General features: G+C 43.2%; 1 protein-coding gene across 1 annotated transcript in view; it reads right to left on the bottom strand.

Moving 5' to 3' along the window:
- Positions 1-26,016, bottom strand: part of CAMKV (CaM kinase like vesicle associated) — a 239,817-nt gene that overhangs the window by 5,514 nt on the left and 208,287 nt on the right. Inside the window, exons 9-10 of the mRNA XM_029599639.1 lie at positions 15,916-15,994; positions 1,028-1,115 (exon numbers count right to left, since the gene is read on the bottom strand). Coding sequence (XP_029455499.1) covers positions 1,028-1,115; positions 15,916-15,994 — 167 coding nt within the window. The remainder of the gene's footprint in view (positions 1-1,027; positions 1,116-15,915; positions 15,995-26,016) is intronic.

Here is a 26,016-nt window from a genome sequence, read left to right as displayed (position 1 = left end):
ATAAGTAGTAGTCTCTGGCCTGGAGCTCCAGCCCTGGTCTTCTTTTCGTGCTTCTCCTGGGCCTACCATCTCTAGAGATTTATTGCTCCCTCTGTTTGCCCTGCTTTCTTAAATTCTTTGACTACTGAACCTCTCAACCTCCTCATGCTCCTTGCTGGGTCTCCACCACCTTTCTCCTTGCTCTTCCGTTCTAGGCCAACCTGGGTGGAGTTTGACTGGGTGGAGTTTGGTCCCTCCTCCTTCCCAAGCTCCATGCCAGGGAAACTTTCTTCTTTCCTCTTTTTGTTATACCTTTTCCTTCTTCATCCCTGGGGCCTTGTTTTGTGCTTTTTCCCTGGTTTCCCTATCTATACTCTGTCACGGCTATACATGGTAACTCTGAGGACCACTGAGGGCTGTCTGAAAGCCCTTTGTAGACTTTCTGTGGGTGCATTTGCAAATGTAAGTAGGTGAAAACGAGAGCTGCTACAGCGGACTGCTGTCTCCCAACCCTTCGGCTGAACTGTAAAAGGGAAGCTCTGCTCGGTGTTTCCTTTGAAAATGAGCTTGCATTTCTGCAGAATCAGCATGCCTGCAAACTCTGTAAACATTTCTCTGAGCATAGGTTACAGGTGTTAATGCAGAGAGTGTATGTGTACTTCTCTCTGAGCCCTCAGTACAGTACACAGCAGGGATTGCAGGAGTCACCTGTAGGGACTGTGTGTGTTCATCTCTCTGAGGCCTCAGCAAAGTACGCAGTAGGAGTTACAGGTGTTACCTGCAGGGACTGTATATACATAATCTCTCTGAGGCCTCAGCACATAGGAGTTACTGGTGGTACCTGCAGGACTGTGTGTGTACATCTCTCTGAGGCCTCAGCAAAGTACGCAGTAGGAGTTACAGGTGTTACCTGCAGGGACTGTGTATACATACATCTCTCTGAGCCCTCAGTAGAGTACATAGGGGTTACAGGTGTTTCCTGCAGGGACTGTGTGTGTACATCTCTCTGAGCCTTCAGTACATTATGCAACAGCGGTTATTCTCTTACCTTCCATTTGGCTTTAGCAAAGTTCTTTTCAATCTGAGCACACACCCCATCCTTTATATTCTTGCTGGAAGCTGCATTTCCTGAGATCCTGAAACCAGAAAGATGTGTATCCCTTTAAATGATCTCCTAGCCCTATCCAGCCAACCCATCGCCATCTATGCAGTAGTCCTATATTCCTTGCAGCAACTCCTAGCCCCAACTCAACCCATTGCCATGGATCCAGGCAACCTGGTAGTGATGAAGGAGAATAGATGAAAAGGAAGAGAGATGGAAGGAAGGGGGAAAGACAGCAAAATGAAGAAACAGAGATGAGAGGGAGACAGCTGCAGAAATGCACAAGAGACAAACCTTCTGAGCTATCCGGCTACATGCTTCTGAATATGGACCGCTTGGGCTTTAGCTGCCGTCGTTTCTTATGTTACTATGCTAAACATCTCTGTAGTATCCTCAGCAAAAAAATTACAATTATTAATGAACAGGAAAAGCCTTCATAGAAGTCAGATGTGATTCTCTTCCAAGCACCTTACCACAGTAACATACAGGCCCATGTTCAGTAAACCAGTTAGCAGCTAAGTTATCCAGGTAAAGTTACCCAGATAAGTCCCCTATGAGAGACTCCTCAGGAAATTACAAAACTGATCACTGTTTAAAAGACAGAACACAGAGTAGGGCTGAAGACTCCCCAAGGCACTAAACTGGCAGGCACTTGGAAATGTTCCTTCTCAGTTCATCCCCACACTCTTGAAATCTCTTCCCAGGGAGGCTGGACAGGCCCATTCATACCCTGTGATTCCGCTGCACAGTTAAAGCCTGGCTTTTTCACCAAGGCTACCCCTCCTAGCTGTCCTCACACTCATGTAAACTCCACCCCCCCCCCCCCCCCCCCCCAAGACTGCCTCTCCCATAAGCAGTGCATACTTTTGCTACCCAACTATCCATGTACAGATCACAACGGTTTACAAGATGACATTCATAGCTATAAATTCAACAAACATAAACAAAAAAATTGGTTACTATGTTGGTATTCATATGTAAGTATTAATTTCCATATATCTAAAGATTTCTGGGATATATGGAATTACAACTAGCACATAAGGCAAGGAGTGTGGGTAATCACAAATAAAATGGTATTTTTCATATCTTAGTCTGTGGATTGTTTGAGAATCATGCGTTCTCTCATTTGATTTATTCTTCAAGATGCAATTATCATTTGTCCTTCTTTCCTTTGTGGCTCCATATATTCTGAGTTTTTAAGTTAAATTATAAGTGTTTATGAATAGCCATGTTTTTAATTCACTTTTACATTTCTTTCTATCTAGTAAAATATGTAGTGTTTCTGGTAGGGAATTCCATAGCTTTGGACCCGCTATGTAGAATGCTCGATCTCTTATTTGTGTCAAATGTGTGTTCCATATTGTGGGAATATTCAGTAATCCTTTATTTTGGGATCTTAGTGTTCATTTAGGATTGTAGGGCTGTAGTGTAATTCCTAACAGTCTGGTGGTGTTGGAATGAACGATGTTGAATATTATCATTATTACTTTATAGTAGATCCTGGATTGTACCGGTAACCAATGCAGTGCCATTAGCGAGGGTGTAATGTGATCATATTTCCTGGATCCTGTTAATAGTCTTGCTGCTGCATTCTGTAATAGTTGTAGTGATTTTAAGTGACTTGCTCGAAGACGTAGATGTATTGAGTTACAGTTGTCAAGGTTAGGAGAATATTAGAGATTGTAGTACTGTACGAAAGTCCGCCAAGGTTAATAGTGGTTTCAACTTTTGTAGTATACGCAGTTTAGCGTATCCTGTTTTAATTTCCTGATGTGCATTTTCATTGTGAGGTTCTCATCTATCTGTACACCTAAATCCTGTACTTGATTTACCCAAGTCTAAGGCAGGTGGTTTAACTATCAATGAGTTTCTACTCAGACAAATGATTTCAGTCTTTTTAGGGTTTAGTGTCAGTTTAAGTTGCAAAAGTTCTTGTTGTATTGCTTTCATATAAGTAGATATTATAGTTGTATTTTTGAACGATCTGGAGAGTGGAATGTAGAACTGTAGGTCATCGCATACAAGAAAAAATGTATTTCTAGATTTGTTAGTAATTTACACATTGGGAGCATATAAACATTGAATAGTGTTGCTGAGAGGGCTGAGCCTTGAGGGACATTTGTATCACACGGGAAGAAGTCAGATATCTGGTTGCCCAGTTTGACTTGAAATGATCTGTTAGACAGAAATGAGGAGAACCATTTGCTAACTGTCAGGCCGATACAGTAAAGTGCGGCCGCGGTTACCCTGCTTCTAACCCGCTTTCTACTCACAATTTGGCCGCGTTACTCCAACTCGCGATTCACTATCCCTTTTAACCCATCCTTACCGCTTCTTTAAATCAATGGGAAACCCTTTCCGCCCGCGGCATGTATATGAGATGTAAACGATCGGATTAGCTATTCCCTCCCATACAGTAATGTGTGCCCCAATTATCGCTTTTTTAACCTGCAGTTTTGCCGCATGTTTAACCTGCTAACTTACCGCCTGCCCTTACTCCTGCGTTAGTGTGGAGCATCAGGTCAGAGAGACGAAATTTCACGGGCAAACGACCCCCTCACCCTCCGGACAAGAGCCAGGATGGGGCAAACTTTCCCCCAGCCCCCGCTCACCTGCCCTGGTCGCGTCCATGGTGCTGGTCTCCCGTGCGGGCGCGCTGACAGCTCCGGAGCAGGAAGGAAGGACCTGTTATTTCCAAGCATAACCTAAACTCTTGCCTGCCCAACCTAAAATCCAACGTGCCGGGAAAGCCACTCTTCAGATCGCGACTAATCCCATCCCCCAGCCCCCGCTCACCTGCCCTGGCCGCGTCCATGGGTGCCGGTCTCTGAGGCAGCCCCAGTCCTCTCTCCCATCCTCCCGGGGGCAGCCGGCAGCGAGAGCAGCCCGGGGTGGATCACGAGGCGGCTTCCAGCAGCCCCCGCCAGCGAGGGTGCATGAATGCATGCCGTGACCTGAGCGCCCGGCTGGACGTCAGAGGTCACGGCATGCACCCATTCACCATCGCCGGCGAGGGCTGCTGGAATCCGCCTCGTGATCCGCCCCGGGCTGCTCTCGCTCTCGCCGCCGGCTGCCCCCGGGAGGATGGGAGAGAGGACTGGGGCTGCCTCGGAGACCGGCACCCATGGATGTGGCCAGGGCAGGTGAGCGGGGGCTGGGGGATGGGATTAGTCGCGATCTGAAGAGTGGCTTTCCCGGTGCATTGGATTTTAGGTTTTTAGGTTTTCTTTTGCTTAAAGTTGGGATCCACTTCCTGGTACCTGTCATTTGAAATGACATTTGAAATGACAGGTACCAGTGCACCCAGGATACTGTATAGGCACTGCATAGCGCCTATACAGTAAAATGAATTGCGCGTTGGACGCGGCTTGCATTTGCATGCCATTTAAATACAGTATCGAGCAGTATGTGATCCAGACTGTGCGTGCGGCAAACGCGGATGTGCCCGGCACTAACGCACCTCTTTCTACCGCACCTTACTGTATCAGCCTGTGTATTGTCAATCCCAATATTTCTCAACTGATGGCATAATAGATTATGATCAACAGTGTCAAAGGCTGCTGTTAAATCGATAAGCACTAGACAGTAGGATTCATCTGCATCAAGTCCTCATAAAATTGAGTCTGTTAATGAGAGGAATAATGTCTCTGTTGCGTGATGTTTCCTAAATCCAAATTGATTTGGGTATAGGATATTATGATCTTCCAGGTGATGTTCAAGTTGGGATAATACTGCTTTCTCAAGAACTTTTGCTAGAAACGGAAAGTTAGATATTGGACGATAACTGTCCCAATTGTCTGTTCTACCAGACTTATTTTTAGAATCTGTTTTATCACTGCTTGTTTTAAGCCTTGAAGTATGATTCCTTTTGATAGTGAATGGTTAATCAGGGATGTGATTGTTAATGTGATAACTTGGTGTACTTGTTTTAATGAAATGGCCATGGGTGAATATTTATTTATTTATGGTAAAGAGAGAACACAGATCCCCTAATCCTTTACCAGACACACAAATATATAGGGAATCTATATAATAGTTATGAATGCTTTAGTATATATATTCATTCCAGCATAAACAATATTTTCTTCAATAACAAACTTACATGGTAAATAATATGTAGATTTTATAAAAGTACGCCCGCGTGTACTTTTGTTCACGCACCAGGTGCAAACAAAAGTATGCTCCGGGGTCGGAGCGTGCAAGGCTGCCCAAAATTGGCAGCCTGTGCGTGCCGAAAAATTGGCAGCCTGCCCAAAAAATTGGGCACGTGCCCAAAATTGGCAGCCTGCCTCTGTTCCCTCCGAGGCCGCTCCGAAATCGGAGCGGCCTCGGAGGGAACTTTCCTTCCACCCCCCTGCACCTTCCCCTACCTAACGCACCCCCCCAGCCCTATCTAAACCCACCCCCTACCTTTGTTTTAAAAGTTACACCAGAGGCAGGCGTAACTCGTGCGCGCCGGCCAGGTGGCCGGCGCGTGATTCCCCACCCAGGGGCTGTTTCGGAGGCCTCGGCCACGCCCCTGAAACGCCCCCGGGCCAGAACTACGCCTGCGGCCCGCCCCCGAATGATGCACCGCCGCGACACACCCACCCAGGAAAGTCCTGGGACTTGCGCGCGTCCCGGGGCTTGCACGCGCTGCCGAGCCTATTCAACACAGGCTCGGCACGCGCAGGGGGAATTGTGGGCAGGTTTTTGGGGGGTACGTGCGTATCTTACGTGCGTACCCCTTTGAAAATCTGCCCCTATATAAAAGTAATAGTGGAATATCAGCTTATGACTATGTTTTTCTAGCTTTTGATATTGATTTATACATCATACATACACAGCTTTTCTAGTAGAAATCTAAATAAAAATGGCACCAGCTGACCGCTTACCAACTTATGCCTAGGAGATGCAGAAAGCATCGGGTCCAGGTCGCAGCTATCGAGTACTGCGATCTATACTGCAGAGTGGCAAAGTTAAAGGTACCAGAAGGCAGAAGTCGGGGGAGGAGTATTTTACCATCAAAGATGTAAAATCAGGGAGTGAGTAAGAGGAGGCTGGTGCCAGAACACTTCATTTTTAATATTTTAAAACCAATTAGAGGAGTTGGGGGGGGGGATGGGGCTGCTCAGTCTGGTAGGGCTGGTTGTTATAGCTTGGATGGGTTGGGGGAGGAACTATCATTTGGGCCACCAGGTGTGGAGGTAGCATTTTTTTTTTAATTTTTTAATTTTGGTACTGTAGTGTCACTTAACCAGCTCTATTATAATTTAGTTGTGTTAATTTTTTTTAGAATGTTGCTACTATCCTCTTCCTTTTGCAGTCGATGGAGATGTTTTTCAAAAGATATCTGATTGCAGTTTTATTTTTTTTTTTTTATTATTTCTTCTTTTCTTGGATAATTCTGTTTTAATTTATGTTTAAATTTTGTCATGCAAAGATATTAAGGTCCTTTGCACTCCGCAGGAGTTTTGTTTGCTTTGAACTGAACCTGTTTTATGATATGGAAGGGAATTTAATTCCACTGGTTTTAGAGCATGGACATTACTCGAAGGGTCAGGGCTAGATTAGTATTAGTCCTAAACAGAAGCCTGTCTGATAACAACTTATCCCGTCAAAAAAAATCAGTTAATAGTTCAGTTTTACTTAATTAAAATTTTGGTTTATTAAATGTTAGTGCTCTACAGTCAAGGCCTCCAATTTATGATCTTATTTTGGATCATAATTTGGATGTTTTATGCTTAACAGACAGTATAGTGCTGGTTACGGTCATGGAACCTTGTCTTACAGAACTCAATTGAAAAGACTTAACATATTCAAATTTATATTAACCATACTTAAGTTTGTCATTTCATTTGTTCAATATCTTTTATTATAGTATGTTATTATATATAATCCAAAATAAGATCATAAATTGAAGAGGCCTTGACTGTAGAGCACTAACATTTAATAAACCAAAATTTTAATTAACTAAAACTGAACTATTAATTGATTTTATTGACGGGATAAGTCCTTTATTCAATTTATATGTAAGTCACATTTATATGTACTATGAATGTTCTTCGTTGTTGATAATTTTCTCTTAATGATAATTGTTTCGCTGTTTGGCATCCTTGTTGTTTTTGGTTCCTGCTTATAGCTCTTTTTTTTTATTTCTTTGATTTGTCATTAGTTCATCCTTTGGGCTTCTGTCCCTCCCGACGCAGCCCATGTGGCGAAACACAGTCCATGTCGAGGGACCAAAAATCTGTTCTCTTCAAGCAACTGTAAATAAACGATGAAATTGTTTTATGTTAAGTCTTTTCGATTGAGTTCTGTAAGACAAGGTTCCATGAACATAACCAGCGCTATACTATCTACTATTGTGGTCTGCCCCTATTACTGTATACCTCTCATCGTCTCCATTCCTTATTAGCTTATGCTTAACAGAAACATGGCTTACTCAAACAGGTGGTCTTGTGCTATCAGAGGCCTGCCCCTCGAGGTATATACATTTTTTTAAGTCACACAATTAAGGGTAAGGTTGAGGGACTAGCTGTGCTCCTTCAAAACTCTTATAAAGTAGCTGATTATACCTTAACTCAACTTTTGGTTTCTGAACATCTTTTGCTTAGAGTAGAAGTGTCTATAATAAGTTTTGACTATATTGGGCCCACAAATTCCTAATACCCTTTTGGAAAATCAGAATCTCCTAGTTTTGGGGGATTTTAATGCCTATTTGGATCAAATCAGTCCACCTGCAGTTGCTGATTTTCACTTGCTAGTGTCAGCTTTGGTTATTTTTACAAATAAATTCAGCCACCCATAGGCTGGGAGATACTTTAGATCTAATTTTTGCCTCAAAATCTCTACAGACTTATTTTTCTACACAGAAAGTAAGGAATACTGTTATGGGCTGGACTGTCCATTATTTATTTATTTATTTACTTTGTTTATGGGAATTTAGTACAAGGCCATTGCTTTGAAGGTTACTTATATTTTGAAGTTAGCATGTAACACATTTAAAACTATAATCGAAGAAAGTTCTTTTTCACTCAATGCACAATTAAACTGTGGAATTTGTTGCCAGGGGATGTGGTTAGTGCAGTTAGTGTAGCTGGGTTGAAAAAAGGTTTGGATAAATTCTTGGAGGAGAAATCCATTACCTGCTGTTAATCAAGTTGACTTAGAAAATAGCCACTGCTATTACTAGCATCAGTAGCATGGGATATTCTTAGTTTTTGGGTTCTTGCCAGGTACTTATAGCCTGGATTGGCCACTGTTGGAAACAGGATGCTGGGCTTATGGACCCTTGGTCTGACCCAGTATGGCATGTTCTTTTGTTCTTATGTTCTTAAGATAATGTCTTGACATCATCTGATTAGGAGATTTGTTCGTGTTTTCCAGATGATCTTTCAATTTATCAGTTGGTAGATCTAAGGAATGACAAGATTAAAGAACCTTGGAATGTTATTGCCCTTTAAAGAAAAGACAGAGAGCTAGCCTATGGGAAAATCTACCTCTCGGTTTATAGATGACGTCTGCCATATTACGAAATGGGCTCAAAGCTTGAAATAATATGGCTTATTTGTGGACTGCCCTTTGACAGAATTTACTATCTTATTCACACTTATACAGTCAACAGATTAAGGAGGGATAGAAAAATTTCTTTGAAGACATTAACCAAGCAAAGAGTTATCCCTAGGCTTTATTTAATCTAATTGGGAGCCTTGCAAATCCTTCTGCTAGATAGTAAGGAAGTTTTGTCCACATTAGGCTGTGAATCTTTTGCTGCACATTTTTTATCTTATTCATGCTGACTTAGATAAAGAGGTTTCTAAGAAGTCTATATCTGATGTGAAAGTTCCTAATCATTTTGCTTCTGAAAAGGCCAAGGACTAAGACTCTACAGGCTGCTACTTTGTTTGAAATGTTTAAAAATGTATTGACTAAAGAGGTTCAAGAGATCTTAGCTAAAACGAAGGCAAGCCTTGATCTCTGCCCTTCTTCTTTGATTAAGGAAGATTCTCTTTCATTTGTGCTTCTGTCAGTGTTTGATCTCCTCTTTATAATCTGGAGTTTTTCCTGTAAATTTAAAGCATACATTGATCTGTACACTATTAAAAAAAAACAAACCTAGGCTAGATCCTTTTGTCTTGGATAATTACCATCCAGTCTCAAATTTTATCTTCGAGTAAAAGTGTTGAATCTGCTACAACCTTAAAATTATCTAAGATTCTGGAGAAGCAAGATTTTTAAAATGTATCTCAATCTGCTTAGACCGCTATTATCATTAACTGAAGATTTATGTAGTGGTTCTGATAGGGACATGGATTCAGTGAAGGTTCTTCTTGATCTTTCAGCTTTTTGATATCATGGACCTTGACATTCTATTAAATTGTTTACAGGTCCCCAGTATTAAAGGCATTATGCTGAGTAGTTTTCTCTCTTTCTTTCTGAGTGTTTCTTGTGTGTTAAAACTAATGAGCAACATTCTCTCTCTTGGACATTAAAATGTAGTGTTCCCCAGGAATCTGTTATCCCCCATTCTTTTTAATGTTTATATGCAACCTCTAGGGCTCCTGATTAGATCCACTAGTGTAAACTATCTATCATATGCAGATGATTTGTAGTTGCAATGTAGGCTTGAGTCTGACCATGTTCAGGCAATTAGAAACTTACATGCTTATTTAAATATGATTCTTGACAGGCTTAGGACAAATAAACTACCGGTTAATCTGCTAAAGACAGAGGTTAATGAGTTACTAAACTTGTCCACTACCCGGCCTACTGAATATGACCCTCAGAAAGTTATCTGGCTAAAGTTTGTTGGATAAGTTGTGCTATATATTCAGCGGGACACACATCTTGTTGTGTCCCGTTGTTGTTCTATACTTGCTTAAAGTTATTCGGCTACATGAGGATGAAGAATCGGGGAACATGAAGGACCTATGGTAGCTTTTGATGAAACAACTCTGAATGGGGGTAACCTGCATGGAGTGACAGTTACAACCAGCCAGTGGGCATTTAAGGGCTCCATCTGGGCATATCTTATTGTAAACGTATTGTTTTGCTATCTGGTCTTTTACATTACTTCAACAAAGTTTAATAAAGTTCACTCATGATGGCAGGAGGTCAGGAGTGGTAGGGTTTTGCTTTGCCCTTCTCATTGTGCTGTGGAGTGATTATGCCATTGTTGCTCCTGCTTTATTGGTCTTTAGGTGCCTTGTGATGTTCATACCACTATTGTTGGAGCACTTTGTTCCCCTCTAGGTGCCTTGGCATCTTAATATCACTTTCATTTGTGTCCTTTTGCCCTCATTTGGAATCTTGGGGTGTTCTTGCTACTGTGGATGGCTGCTTTGTGCCTCTCATGGTGCTTTGGGGCCATCATGCCACTGTTTGTCATATTTTGACTCTTTCTTGGTGCCTTGTGTTTTTTTCTGCCATTTTTGGTGCTTTGTTCCCCCTCTCATGTGCCTAGGGCTATTCATTCCACTCTTGTTGCTGTTCTTCACCTCTTTTAGTGCATTGTGGTCTTCATTACACTGTTGGTGCCCTTTGCTACTCTTTTGGATGTTCTTGCCACTCGTGCTGCTGCTCTGCTACTCTTATGGTGCTTTGGTGTGTGGCTGCCTCTGGTCATCCATTGCTCCTACCATGTGACAGGAGCCGACCAATGGCACTGGTAGCCCCTGTGATATAGTAAGGCAAAGGCTATCGGCGCCATTTTGAATACCAGCAGCCGATGGTGTGAGTGCAGTAGATGGCTCCCGGACCCCCGCTGGACCACCAGGGAGTTTTGGCAAGTCTTGGGGGGGGGGGGGTCAGGAGGGTGGAGGTTTTGTTTAAATTCGCTCCTTTAGACAGCTGAATAATTCGGTGAAGATTCGATGTATTCATGGGAAATCGTGTTATGTTTCACAACGCAACGAATATGGCCCTATACGTTGCGGATTGCCAATACATTGCAAACGAATGCATACCCCTAGAAAGCAGAGGGAGTTTGCTTTGCTGCTAATGTGATCTAGAATCTAGTTCAGGGGTCGGGAACCCATGGCTCGCGAGCCAGATATGGCTCTTTTGAGGGCTGCATCTGGCTCGCAGACAAGTGTCGCCACACTTCGCGGTTTCCCGCTGACCCAGCTGCTCCCCGGTCCTCCGCCGCCCGGGCTTAAAATGCTGTCAGCCCGGGCGGAACGCGGCGGGACAGCTGGAGTCAGCGGCACCGGCGTGCTCTCTTCTCCTCCTCCCCCCCCCGCGGCCCGGAAGAGGAAGTGGTGGGCATCGGGTGCCTGCGCGGAAGAAGAGACCACGCTAGTGTGGTCTCTTCTTCCCGCGCAGGCACCCGATGCTCTCCACTTCCTCTTCCGGGCCGCGGCGGGGGGGGGGGGGAGGAGGAGGAGAGAGCACGCCGGCAGCGGCACGACTGGAGTCAGCCGGGTGCCAGCGCTGGAGTCATCGGGTGCCTGCGCGGGAGTCTTCCCGCGCAGGCACCCGATGCTCACCACTTCCTCTTCCGGGCCGCGGGAAGAAGAGAGCACGCCGGTGCTGAGCGGCACCGGCGTGCTCTCTTCTTCCCGCGGCCCGGAAGAGGAAGTGGTGAGCATCGGGTGCCTGCGCGAGAAGAAGAGGCCACGCTTGTGGGAAGAAGACTGCAGCGCGGCTTGGAGGAAAATGAAGAGTTTCAACCGCGGCCGATGGGACTCCGCCTCCGCGAGGGCTGAAAATGAAGGAGGTTAGTGTTGGGAGGAGGCTGCTGCTGCCGCGAGTTCCTGGGGTGGGGGTGGGGGAGAGAGAGAGTGAATGAGCGAGCAAGCGTGTGTGTTTGAGATCCTGTGTGTGTGAGTGAGATTGCATGTATGTGAATGATTGAGAGCCTGTGTATGTGAAAGAGAGTATGTCTGTGATTGAGAGCCTGCCTGTGAGAGAGAGAGCATGAATGTAAGTTTACCATTGGGAACCTGTATGTGTAAGTTTGTGATTGAAAACCTGTTTGTGTGAAAGAGTATGTGTGTATGATTGAGATCCTTTGTGTGTGAGAGAAATCATGTGTATGTATGATTAAGATCCTGTGTGTATAAGTAAGAGAGAGATCATGTGTGTCTGTGTCTGATTGACAGCTGGTTTAGGTGATGGAGCATGTGAGTATGTGATTGAGAGCCTGTGTGTAAATGAGAGAAAGAGAGGACATGTTTGTAAGCATGTGAATGAGAGTCTGTGTGTGAGAGAAAAAGACAGCATGTATTTATGTGATTGAAAGCCTGTGTGTGTGTGTAAGCGTGAAAAGATAGACAGCATGTGTGTAAATGTGTAATTAAGAGCCTATATAAGTGAGTGAGAAAAAACATGTGTATATGTGAGTACTGAGAGCATGTGTGTATAGGTGTGTCATTGAGAGCCAGTGTGAGAGAGAGCGCTGGTATGTGACTGAGAGAGGAGAAAGTTCCAAGCAAACCACCCCACCTCCTGCTAATTCAGAACAATCTCAGGACACCTGGATATCAAACGTTCCCAGGTATGCAGAGCAAAAAAATTTTTGTATCCTTATTATTTTTCATTACTGGATCTTTGTGTCTGCTATTTTGAAATATTTTGTTGGTATCTGGAAATGTTTTATATGAGTTTTAATTATTGGATATTCCTCTCATCAGCTGTTTCGAAATATGTTCTTTTTGTTAGTACAGTTTTACTGCTGATGATTTTATATTTCTTGATTTGTTTTATAAGGATGGGTGATGTTTCTTTTTTCCTTTGTTACACTGCATACAGAGACTCTGGCTTGTTGCAGTTTCCAATTCAGTTTTTTCTGCATGCTTCTTGTTATGCGTTTTGGTCTTTTTATTCTATGTTAGGTGAGGGACAGCACGTGATTCAGGTGAGGTTTTCTGCTGGCGTGTTGTTTCTGTGTAGGACTCTATAGCAGCCTGACTTGGTCCGTTTTCCTAATAGGAGATGTATTGGTGTCTTAAGGCCTGGTGTAATATTTTCAGAGACTTATTGTACATTAAAAGTGGGATCTTACATAAAATGCACACATTTACTTGTATTTAGTTTTAAACATATTGTATGGCTCTCATGGAATTACATTTTAAAATATGTGGCGTTTATGGCTCTCTCAGCCAAAAAGGTTCCTGACCCCTGATCTAGTTAGTTTAATATAAACATAGTTTAAAAGTACACACTCTTTTTCGACTCCTATTTCCTAAAAAGTAGAGATGCCAAATCAGTTGGGAAGAGGTTAAGGGTCTGTAAGGGTGCTTTGAGAATGTTTTTCTATGAAACCAGACTGGTTTGGTGGAGAAATAAAGATAATTACAGCAATGGGATTGCACTGATCACACTTGCAGGAATAGAGATTGCACTGATCAGACTTGTAGGAATAGCCAAGGCTGCTGAAATGCTAAAAGGTATGTTAAATGTCAAAAAGTATGTTAAGGATCAACATTGAGTTTTTTTTCTGCCTTTTGGGCTCAATTTACAAGAAATCATGGCTTATAAGAATCCAGGCTTATTAGCATATATGAGATAAAATTATAATGCCAACAAATTTGGAAAATATTATGCAAACAAACTAACCTATTGGTATGTAAGTTAGAGATGGTATTGTATTTAACTAAGTGTTATGGCTCAGGAGAGCTGAGCTGGCATTTACTCTGCATTGTTTGGTAAGCACTGCTACTATTATAAGATATGTTATATTAAAAGACTAAAGATTTTTCTCTTACTGGCTTTTGGTATTCAGTGTTTGAGTGTCCACAACAGGTCAGTTCTGGTACAAGTTAAGGATCATGTTTACATAGACTTAAGGGACAAATATTTGGAACTATGGTCACACTTGTCTATTTATAAATTATAAATAATAGTGATATGTTTTATGTTTAAAAAATATTTGTGATGCCCTCCTGGTTTCACTATATATCAATATAGGGAATGTTCCAGTCCTGGGAGGTTCCCAGAGTGTCTATCACCAAAGAATGGCAGAATGTTCCATCCACTAAAGAATGGGTCATAGGAGTTCTATAAAATGTGATTCCACGAGTCACAGGGAAAATTCAAAGGGAGTTCTTGGATTTAAAAGATAGAAAGTCTTGACGGGATGTGGGCCATCAGCCAAGGAGCTGGGCTCTGCTCTGGAGTCTTTTGTTTCCGCAGGAGAGTGTGCAGTCCTGTATGAAAGGTGAAACAAAATGAGGAATCCAAACCAAAAATTGGGGGGAGAACTTTTTTACAAGCATGCCACCAGTGAATAACTGAAATTGAGAGATAAGATTTTTGGGAACTGAAGAGGTATCTGTCTTTTTGGGAAGACACCAGGAACCTAGCATGTGGAATCATATTTAAATAGCATAAGGAATTGTTCATGTACTTTAGTTGCCTATGGAATTGGAAGAAAGGTTTCCTGTTTTGAGTTTTGTAATCTGAACTCTCTGATTTTTGTACTTGTTCAAACTTTTGAGTCTCAGTAAAATCTTTTCTTTTCATTGGAACACAACACCTCATGTAGATTGGTTTATTGTTGAGTGCATCCTCTTAAGGCCCTAGAGATTATCCTTTCCCCATCAAAGAATGTGCACCCACTAACCCTGCAATGAATGGGTCAGTGGTCAGCAGGGCTGTGAAGGGTGACCCTCTTCCGAAGGTGTGGTAACATATTTAACGGAGTCTTCCCAGCTCATGGTATTGTGTATTGTATAGGGTGAAGGTTCACTTGTTCTTTTGGCCATAGGTGCCAAACTGTGTGGCTACAACTTTGTACGTAAGAATGAGACAGTCCATGAGAGTCTTGGAAAACATGACAGAGTGAGACAAGCAGTGAGAGTATTAATACACCTCCTTTTTGAAGGTAGATTAGATGATAAATTGTGTTACTACTAAAACTATCCAATAGCTTACAAATTTGGCTTTGAGAATCTGATTTATACACATTTACCATTCTACAGAAGAAAATAACCTTCTTAGTCCTGCGCTTCTGACCCCAGATCAGGGTCACAAACTTAATAGGGAAGGTAATACCCTTAGGGGCAGATTTTAAAAGGTATGCGCGCACGGCACACATTTGTGCTCGCTACCCGGCGCGCACAAATGTGTGCCGGATTTTATAACATGCATGCGCAGCCGTGCGCATGCATGTTATAAAATCAGGGGTCAGCGAACACAAGGGGGTGCAAGTGCCGAGCCCACGGGGAGACCAGCTGGCATTCCCCGTTCCCTCCGAGGCTACGCTGAAATCGGAGCGGCCTCGGAGGGAACTTTCCTTCCCCCCACCCACCTTACCCTACCTGCTCCGCCCCCCAGCCCCCAAAAAAACCCCCAACCCGTACCTTTATCTCACAAGTTACGCCCGCCAGCCCAGCAGCCTTGCAGAGGCCTCTGGCCACGCCCCTGCCCCGCCCCCAGACCGCCCATTTTTTCAAGCCCTGGGACTTACATGGGTCCTGCGGCTTTACGTGCGCCGCCGGGCCTTTTGAAAATAGGCCCTGCACATGTAACCCTTTGAAAATCTGCCTCTTAATGATTTCCCTCTCTCTACCCATGCCTCTGATCATGGGGCCACACACAATGCTTCCTGGCAAAAGAATACTGAAACCTTTTCCCTGAAAGCATCTGAAGGTCTTTCATAGTGACACTATTACAGTGGTTCAAGAAGGGCCAGGTCCTCCTGCATTGTTCTGGTCATTCTTACGTAGCAGAGCAGCTGACACTATGCCGTGCATGAAAGCTTAAGCTATGGGTATCACTGTGCTTGTGAAATTGAAATGACATATGAGGAATCGGATATGACCCAGTGTGACCTTTTTTTTTTTTTTTTTTTTTTTGACCCATGTCAAGGAGTCCACATCCTGTATGTTAGTGAGTTGCTGGGATCTTACCACTCGTGGCTGATTGCTTCCTCAGCTGTAATCCTCTGGTCCTGGTCCACTTCCATGAGTCGGTTCACCAGTTCCTTTGCTGTAACGATATAGGTAAGTATCAGGATAGCATGTGCAGGTGTCACCACCTGTGAGTGATTAAAAACAAGTCCCTGTCCTTGTGAAAACACAGCCTGCATATAAAAAGCTATCATATGATGGTCTCTGGGCAGTAAGGGATAGATTGTCAGTGTTTGGTTGGGATATATCTGTGTAATGTCAGGAGTTAGGTGGTATATCTGGCTACTTGAAAATTTACCCTCACACGGCAGATAAAAAGGGACTGCATGTTTCACTTTAAGGCCAATATTCAAAGAAAGCTCAGGTCCGAAATTTAGGTCCCTAACTTAAGAATATATTTTCAGCTGAACTTTGGCCCTGAATTTAGGGACCCACATGTTAGGGGTCTAAATGCTGGCCCGCTATTCATTTCCCAAGTTAGGTCGCTGGTGCTGAAAATCAGTGCTAAGCATCTTTTCCTCCCCACCCGAACTCTGCCCCTTTAGCCATCCACTTTTTAAGACTCTAAATTTAGGGGCTTAGTAAAAATAAGAGCCTGACTTTAGGCACTCAGACTTAGGGTTGCCAATTGGCTCCAGATTTTCAGGACAGGTTGATCCAGACCTGGTTTTACTCCCCTGCATGCAGATACTTACAGTCTTGATTTTCTTAGCGAATACAATAAGTAAATAAGAATAAGACCCAGCATGCAATGGGATAAAACCAAGACTGGATCAACCTGTCCTGAAAATCTGGAGCCAGTTAGCAACCCTACTCAGCCTGGTAAGTTTTCAAAAGGGACAATTAGCCTAATTCCCAAGCAGGCCAATACAGTAAAGGTCACGGGAGAGCGGGCGAGCGCCCGCTCTCCTGTGCGCGCGATTCAGGGGGGACAAACATGCAAATTAGGGCCTGTGGTAACAAGAGGCGCTAGGGACACTAGCGCGTCCCTAGTGTCTCTTTTTTGACGGAAGCGGCGGCTGTCAGCGAGTTTGACAGCCGACGCTCAATTTTGCTGGCGTTGGTTCTCAAACCCGCTGACAGCCACAGGTTCGGAAACCGGACATCGGCAAAATTGAGCGTCCAGTTTTCAACCCACGAGCCGCGGGCCGATTTAAAATGTTTTTTTTAATTATTTTAAACTTTTAGGACCTCCGACTTAATATCGCCATGATATTAAGTCGGAGGGTGTACAGAAAAGCAGTTTTTACTGCTTTTCTATACACTTCCCCGGCGCTGGCAGAAATTAACGCCTACCTTTGGGTAGGCGCTAATTTCTGAAAGTAAAATGTGCGGCTTGGCTGCACATTTTACTTAGTGAATCACGCGGGACTAACTAATAGGGCCATCAACATGCATTTGCATGTTGCAGGCGCTATTAGTTTTGGGGGGTTGGACGTGCATTTTTGACACGCTATTACCCCTTACTGAATAAGGGGTAGAGCTAGTACGTCGAAAACGTGCATCCAAACGAGGGGTAACAGTGCGCTCTGTACTGTATCGGCCTGAATGTTAGGCAGGCACCTAAATTCTTTGAAAACTGACCTCTACTACAGGGGTAACATGGCACAAATTTTCCATGAAATGGAACACCAGTTTTCAAAGTAAACTTATGCACATTTCACTTTGAAAATTATCCCAGCAAACTAGCTGCAGAGAGTTACATCTGCTAATATGTGCACAAAAACTTTTTGGATAATACAAACATATGCACATAAATGTTAACCCTGCCCCTCCCCCCTCCCAGGAATGCTTCCTCTCAATCTGGGTAAATTTGTGTGCATACATGACATTATGAGGTCAATGTTCAAAGCCATTTAGATGGATAAACTCACAAGTTATCCACTCCCGCATAAAGTTTAAGCTCCTTTCTAACCTACAAATGCCTTTACTCTGCAGCACCTCACTACCTCTCCTCTCTAATCTCTCTCTACACCCCTCCTCCTGCACACCGCTCATCAGATAAGTCACTCCTATCTGTGCCCTTCTCCTCTACCGTCAATTCTCAACTCCGTGCTTCCTCCTGGCTGTACCATGTGCCTGGAATAGTCTTCCTGAACTTATACGTCATGCTCCCTGTCTTCCAAAATGAAAAAAGGGAATTATAAGCTCTAAAACAATAGAAATTTTTTTTTATTGGATACATTTCATGTACTTATGATATAATATATTATTTTTAAATTCTATAGCATGAGGATAAAAGATTGTTAAACATATGCATGGCCCTGCCCTAGCAAGATACTAACTAAACAAATACATGAAATCACAAAGTACAAACATATGACCCTTATTTCACACACATACCATACATTCCTACAAACACTCAATGTACATAGATACAATGTATACAACAAGATATCCACACACAGTCTATATTGATACAACGTGCACAACCAAGATACCCCAACAGAGGCCACTGTTTCACCGAAATGGCTTCATCAGGGAGATCTGTGGATTACAATGTATCCTTGAACAGCCTTTCTGTAGATGGCTCAACAATCTGGCGCTGTTTTAGCAAATATTCACTTCTAGATCCACTCGGGGTGGGGCAAGAAAACATCAACAATCCTAATGGCACTGTGACATAATGAAAAACAGTTAAAAGTTAAACAATATTGAAATATATTTATAGCCAAAAGGTTGTTTTTATAAATAAAATGACTTAGAAAGGATATCCACATGTGAATAAATTTTAATCACATGTGACTAATATGAAGAAGACTTGTTTCTTATGTCTTTTTCAAAATACCTCTATAAAACAAATATCTGTAAGCCCAAAAAAAGGGGGAGTTTGTGTAAAAATAATTTTTATAAAAAAGACTCATAAGTCATAATTTTTAAAGTTAAACTTACCACAATAAGAATGTGGGGGAAAGAAATCCAGAAGGTATTGGCCACAAAGGTTTACACAGTATCTCTTGCCCTTTCCAAGTGTCTGAAGACGATTACACAAATATACCATTATTTATACAAGAAACAATGGTTTTTTTAAATAATGTTATCATGCATATATGTCAACAAATACTTAGACTCCCACCAAAACCCCAGAAAGATATGAAAATTATACTGTTATTTTTTAAATCATGTAATTAGCTATTTTTTGATTCTTATGCTAAACACACCCATGACCCCTTAAACCATATCATCCAGGTATACGGTAACCAAATTACCCAAAACTACATGTGGGGATATATTTACAAGCTTGAGTTTTTATTCTTATTAGAGAGATTCTAAACAAAGGACAATGTTGCAGAACACCTAATAACAATAGGGTTCAGAGCGCACAATAGCACACCCGCGTGAGGGTGTCGGTGGTGTTTTAAAACATTAAAAACAAAAGTGTGCAGGCACAGACAGCAGGCAAAAAATATAATACCACATTTTTGTCAGGCCGATACAGTAAAGCGCGGCCGCTGTTACCCTGCTTCTAACCCGCTTTGTACCCACAATTTGGCCGCGCAAGTCCAACCCGCGATTCACTATCCCTTTTCACCCATCCTTACCGCTTCTTGAAATCAACAGGTAACCCTTTCTGCCCGCGGCATGTATATATGTAAACGATCGGATTAGCTATTCCCTCCCATACAGTAACGTGTGCCCCGATTATTGTCTTTTTAACCTGCAGTTTTGCCGCGTGTTTAACCTGCTAATTTACCGCCTACCCTTACCCCTGCGTTAGTGTGGAGCGTCAGGCAAGCCCCAGCAGAGAGAGACGAAATTTCACGGGCAAACTTTCCTGTGAGGCTTCAGCAGCCTGGGGCGGATCGGACGCTCCCCATGCGAGGCGGCTTCCAGCAGCCCCCGGCGAAGGTGCATGAGCGCATGCAAATGATTGCTTCACTGCCTGACCCCCTCACCCCCCGGGACAAGACCTTTAGAGGAGCCAGAATCGGGCAAACTTTCCCCCAGCCCCCGCTCACCTGCCCTGGCCACGTCCATGGGTGCCAGTCTCCCGTGCGGGCACGCTGACAGCTCCGGAGCAGCCCCAGTCCTCTCTCCCCTCCTCCCGAGCGACTTCAGCAGCAGCCTGGGGCGGATCGGGTGCTCCCCATGCGAGGCGCGGCTTTCAGCAGCCTTCACCGGCGAAGGTGCATGAGCGCACGCCATGACCTGAGCGCCCGGCTGGACGTCCAAGGTCATGGCGTGCGCTCATGCACCTTCGCCGGCGGGGGCTGCTGGAAGCCGCGCCTCGCATGGGGAGCGCCCGATCCACCCTGGGCTGCTGCTGAAGCCGCTCGGGAGGAGGGGAGAGAGGACTGGGGCTGCTCCGGAGCTGCCAGTGTGCCCACATGGGAGATCGGCACCCATGGACGCAGCCAGGGCAGGTGAGCGGGGGCTGGGGGAAAGTTTGCCCGATCCTGGCTCCTTTAAAGGTCTTGTCCCAGGGGGTGAGGGTGTCAGGCACTGAAGCAATCATTTGCACAGGACAACAAAACAAACTGCACCAGCCCTTCTCCTGTATCCACTTCCTGGTATCTGTCATTTCAAATGTCATTTGAAATGACATTTGAAATGACAGGTACCAGCGCACCCAGGATACTGTATAGGCACTGTATAGTGCTCTCTACAGTAAAATGGATTGCGCTTCATGAACGCTTCATGGACGCGCTTTGGATGTGGCTTGTATTTGCGTGCCATTTAAATACTGTATCGAGCGGTATGTGATCCGGACTGTGTGCGCGGCAAACGAGGGTGCGCCCGGCACTACTGCACTCTTTCTTCCGCTTCCTTACTGTATCGACCTGTGTGTGTTTGCAACAAGTTATGATATAATTAACAAGCGAATTTTCCAAGGCAGCTATCGCTGAGACCCCAAAACATTATAATAAATAAATAATGATAAAAAACAATGTAATTATAATTTAAGATTATTTCCTTTTCGGATATTCTTTGATTAATTTTATTTTTTAATATCCATCATTATAATTGCAAAGGATTAAGGATAAAATTTTGATTTCTGTGTATAAATTTGTAATGTTGAAATGGTGAAATGTTATAATTTTTGGAAGGATTATCAAAGTGTAAAATTGGAAAATGAGAAATAAAGTAAAAAAAAAAAAATTATTTCCTATAATGTGGTGAAAAGTGCGCCACAGCTCTCTGGGCTGCTCTTCCCTCAATTTGTTTAAACCTGAAAATATATGAAAAGAACAAGTCACTCCAGACTGCGTGTATAACATGCGAATTTTTCAAGGCAGCTATCGCTGAGATAAAATACGACTGAAAAGAGGAGGTGATGTTTCATGTTATATTTTTCAATGGGGACCCGAGAGGTCCCAACTTAGAAACTGAGTGATCAGCATTTTTATTATTACGTTTTTCTATTAATGTTTAGTTTGCCTTTGTTCAGCCTCCGTACATTCTTCGGCTGCATACAGTACCTTTTCATAAACCTTTTTGTTTTCAATTTTTACACAATAAAATTTACATTGTGTGTGTGGTTTTTTTTTTCAGCTGGTGTTCGTTGTAGCATTGCTTATGGCTCTATACATAATTGGATTATCATTCTTTAACAAACGTCTTGCTATAAATCCCCCTGTTTATTCTTTCATATTTTATACATGCCCAATCGAGTTTCTCTTGGTTTAAAAAGCCAGTACAGGAGCGGCCACCGGAGTTTCATGCGGGCGGTTTGGGACGAGCCACTAACATCACTGCGATCAAGTAACATGTTACATTTCTCTTTTTACTAAAAACAACTAGGGGCAGATTTTCAAAGACCTATGCGCGCTGGGCCTATTTTCCCCCTCCATAAAAGTTAACTTTTGCAAAGAATTATACACGCAGTCTGGAGTGACTTGTTCTTTTCATATATTTTCAGGTTTTTACAAATTGGGGGAAAAGCGAGCACTTTTCACCACATTATAGGAAATAATCTTAAATTACAAGTATATTGTGTTTTATCATTTTTTATATATAATGTGTAGGGGGGTCTGAGCAATAGCTGCCTTGGAAAATTCGCTTGTTAATTATATCATAACTTTTTGCAAACGCACAGAAATTTGGTATTATATTTTTTGCCTACTGTCTGTGCCTGCACACTTTTGTTTTTAATGTTTTAAAACACCACCGACACCCTCACGCGGGTGTGCTATTGTGCGCTCTGAACCCTATTGTTATTAGGTGTTCTGCAACATGGTCCTTTGTTTAGAATCTCTCTAATAAGAATAAAAACTCAAGCTTGTAAATATATCCCCACATGTAGTTTTGGGTAATTTGGTTACCGTATACCTGGATGGTATGGTTTAAGGGGTCATGGGTGTGTTTAGCATAAGAATAAAAAAAAATAGCTGATTACAGGCTTCATTTTCTAAAGTATCGCAGGCTTGCGATACTTTAGGAAATGAGGGGCGGGGGGCCGAAACGGGGGGCGGGCCTGCACCATCGCGGTGCGATTTGCTGCCGGTTTCGCACCCAATAGCTACACCTTCTATGGACGCGAAAAGGGCCTTACCTTTTTGTCGTCTGCGGCGGCTTTGCGGAGTCAGCCCCGGTGACCCTCCGACTCCTCCTCTTCCGGGGCTGACTCCGCCCCCATTTTGGTATCGCACGCAAAAAGGGACATTTCGCGTGCGAAACGTCCCTTACCGCGTGCGATACTTTTAGAAAATAAATAAGGCCCTAAATGATTTAAAAAATAACAGTATGGTTTTCATATCTTTCTGGGGTTTTCGTGGGAGTTTTTCTAAGTATTTGTTGACTTGTATACGCATGATAACATTATTAAAAAAACATTGTTTCTTGTATAAATAATGGTATATTCCTGTAATCATCTTCAGACACTTGGAAAGGGCAAGAGATACTGGGTAAACCCTTGTGGCCATTACCTTCTGGATTTCTTTCCTCCACATTCTTATTGTGGTAAGTTTAACTTTTAAAATTATGCACTTGAGTCTTTTTATAAAAATTATTTCTACACCCCCCACCCTTTTTTTGGGGCTTACAGATATTTGTTTTATATTTTGAAAAAGACCTAAGAAACAAGTCTTCTTCATATTAATCACGTGTGACTAAAATTTAGTCACACGTGGATATCCATGTTTAAGTAAGTCATTTTATTTATAAAATGAACCTTTTGGCTATAAATACATTTAAATATATATATATTTTTAAACTTTTAACATACTGGGGCAGATTTTAAAAGCCCTACGCGTGCTGAGCCTATTTTGCATAGGCCTGGCAACGCGCGCAAAGCCCCGGGATGCGCATGTCCCAGGCCTTGAAAAAAGGGGCGGGGCGATTCAGGGCAGGGGCGTGGCCAGAGACCTCTGTAGGGCCACTCGGCCGGCACATGCAACCTGCGCCTGCCCAGAGGCAGGCGCAACTTGTAAAACAAAGGTTGGGGGGGGGGCGGGTTAGGTAGGGGAAGAGAGGGGAGGGGGAAGTTGGTGGGGGGGGCCGAGGGAACGGGGAAAGCCATCGGGGCTCTCCTAAGGCTTGGCACACGCAAGGTGCACTAGTGTGCAACCTTTTGCACGCACCGAGCCCAGATTTTATAACGTGTGTGGCTGCGCGCGCATGTTATAAAATCGGGCGTACGTTTGTGCCCACTGTTTTTCATTATGAGTCAGAGCCATTAGGATAGTTGATGTTTTCTTGCCCCTCCCGAATTTATCTGGAAGCGAATATTTACTAAAACAGTGCCACAGACCTAGATTCCTGAGCCATCTACAGCAGGCTTGTTCAAGGATACTGTTGCGCGTTTGCTTACCTTGAGCTAGGCTGCAGCACACCCCGGACGTCGGGTATTTAATTTAATGGCAGCGCACGTGGGGGTTAGTCGGGGAGCGGCGCAGTTTCTGACAGGCGCCCCGGATGTCGGGTCTCTAAATTAATTTTGAGTTTGCCTCTGGGATCGTTCACTGCCAGGGGTTGGCTGCGAGTCCGAGGTGATTGTGTGGTCAGGGCTCCGTCGTCGTCCTCTGTGTTTCCAGGTGTTCCTGATGTCAGGTTTGTAAGGTTCTGCGATTTGTTTACTCTGGTTTTTAAAGGAGCAGTAATTTCTTTTTTTTTTTTTTTTCCCTTGAGCCTATTTCTGTCATCATAATGACATCACAATGCAGGGATTATATAGGAAAGTTCCAGCACAGCACTAGTGCTTTGGCAACATTTTCTTTCAAGTGTCAAGTCCTTTATTTTTTATCTCCTGTAACTCCTGAGGTTCTGGGTTTTCCTGTGATATTTGGACTTGCTATAATTTACAGATTTTTTCCTTGTATTTTCTGATTCCTGTTGTCAAATACCAGTATTTATTTTTTAATAAATTCTTTAATTTTTGGCTGACATCCATTGATCTTCACTGTCTACTTTGATCCACCTGTCTGTGCTGAGTCCGGTTCTCAATCTGAAATCCCATGTAAGTCCATCTGACCCCGGCACCCAAGGGCTCAACCTAAGGGGAACGAGGGTTGTTTTGGTGAAGATTAGTGGGGTTTCAGTGTTGTCCAGTCTCGCCTCCTGAAGAAAGGATTTCACCTTACAGCCTGGTCACCTTTCTTCAGCTTAAGGGTCCACTTTATAATAGTCCAGAACAGATTGCCAAAGCCATGGATCCGGCAGATTCTATTCTGGGCTTAGCTCAGAAGATTTTGGAACAACAAAGAGGTTTGGTTCTTTGCGGCTTCTATGGATTGGCTCAGTGCTTGTTTTGATTCCATGGTACCTGGAAACATACCTTCAACTTCATCTATGCCACTACCATCTGTCTGATCAACTATTTCACTACCTACTCCTCCTCGCTATGCTGGAGATCCGTTGCGATGTCGAGGATTTCTTAATCAGTGCAACATGCATTTCTGTGTCCAGAGTTCTTTGTTTCCAGACAATCTTACAAAAACTACATTCATTTTATCTTTACTTGAGGGTAAAGCATTAGCCTGGGCTTCTCATTTATGGGAATGTTCTGATCCCATACTCCAAGATCTCCCTCGATTTTTAGAACTTTTCCGAATAGATTTTGAAGAACCAGGTCGTTTGGCGGCCTCTGGATCTGAGTTACTACGTATTCTACAAGGTGGACGTTCTCTTGCAGATTATACAGTTGAATTTTGTACTCTGGCTACTGAACTCCATTGGGGAGAGAATTGCCTACGGACAATTTTTTTAGATGGATTAGCTCCCAGGATCAAAGATGAATTGGCCGCTCGTGAGCTTCCAACATCTCTAGAAGCTCTCATTGATTTAACTGGCAGAATTGACCGATGCTTCAAGAGAGATCTCATGAACTTCAAATATTGAGGAGACGTGAACCAATTAATCGTATCCGAAATTTGTCTCCAACCTCACATCCATCTTCTTCTTCTTCTGACAAACAATAGATGAGCCTATACAGTTGGGTCATTCCCGTTTAACTCCTGAGGAACATCAGCAACGTCAATGGGCTAGACTCTGTTTGTATTGTGGAGAATCTGTTAGTTTTATTTCTCGTTGTCCTATCCGACCGGGAACATTCCGGGCCTAGGATCCACTGGGGGTCGTTCCTAGATTTAGCTTCATCTGTTTCCCCATTGACTCTGCCAGTTACTCTTTCTGTTGGAGATCAGAATTTTTCCACTTTAGCTTTAATTGATTCTGGTGCCGGAGGAAATTTTTTAATGAAAGATCTTGTGGAACTATTGGCTATTCCTATTCGTGTTTGTCCTGTACCCCTGACTCTTTCTTCTATTCATGGAGATTCTCTTCCAGGAAAGATTACACATACCAATAAAATTTTGCACAAATTCACATCATCAGGAACATCTAGCTTTTTATGTCATTTGGAAGGCTATTCACCCAGTGGTACTTGGAATTCCCTAGCTTCAGACTCACAATCTACAATTCGATTGGACTTCAATTAACTCATTGGAGTTCAACTTGTCAGAAAACTTGTTTGAAGGACTCTATTGAACTACCTTGTTCTTCCACCATCTTATCACCTAACAACTTACCTACACAATATCTCCAGTATGCAGATGTTTTTTCTAAAAAGGCTGCAGATTCACTACCTCATCAAAAGTATGATTGTGCAATTAATATGGAGCCAGGTTTTACACCCCCTCGAGGTCAGGTTTACCCATTGTCTCT

Source organism: Rhinatrema bivittatum, chromosome 4, assembly GCF_901001135.1.
Source record: "Rhinatrema bivittatum chromosome 4, aRhiBiv1.1, whole genome shotgun sequence".
NCBI lineage: Eukaryota > Metazoa > Chordata > Amphibia > Gymnophiona > Rhinatrematidae > Rhinatrema > Rhinatrema bivittatum.
This window is presented reverse-complemented; position numbering and strand designations above follow the sequence as displayed.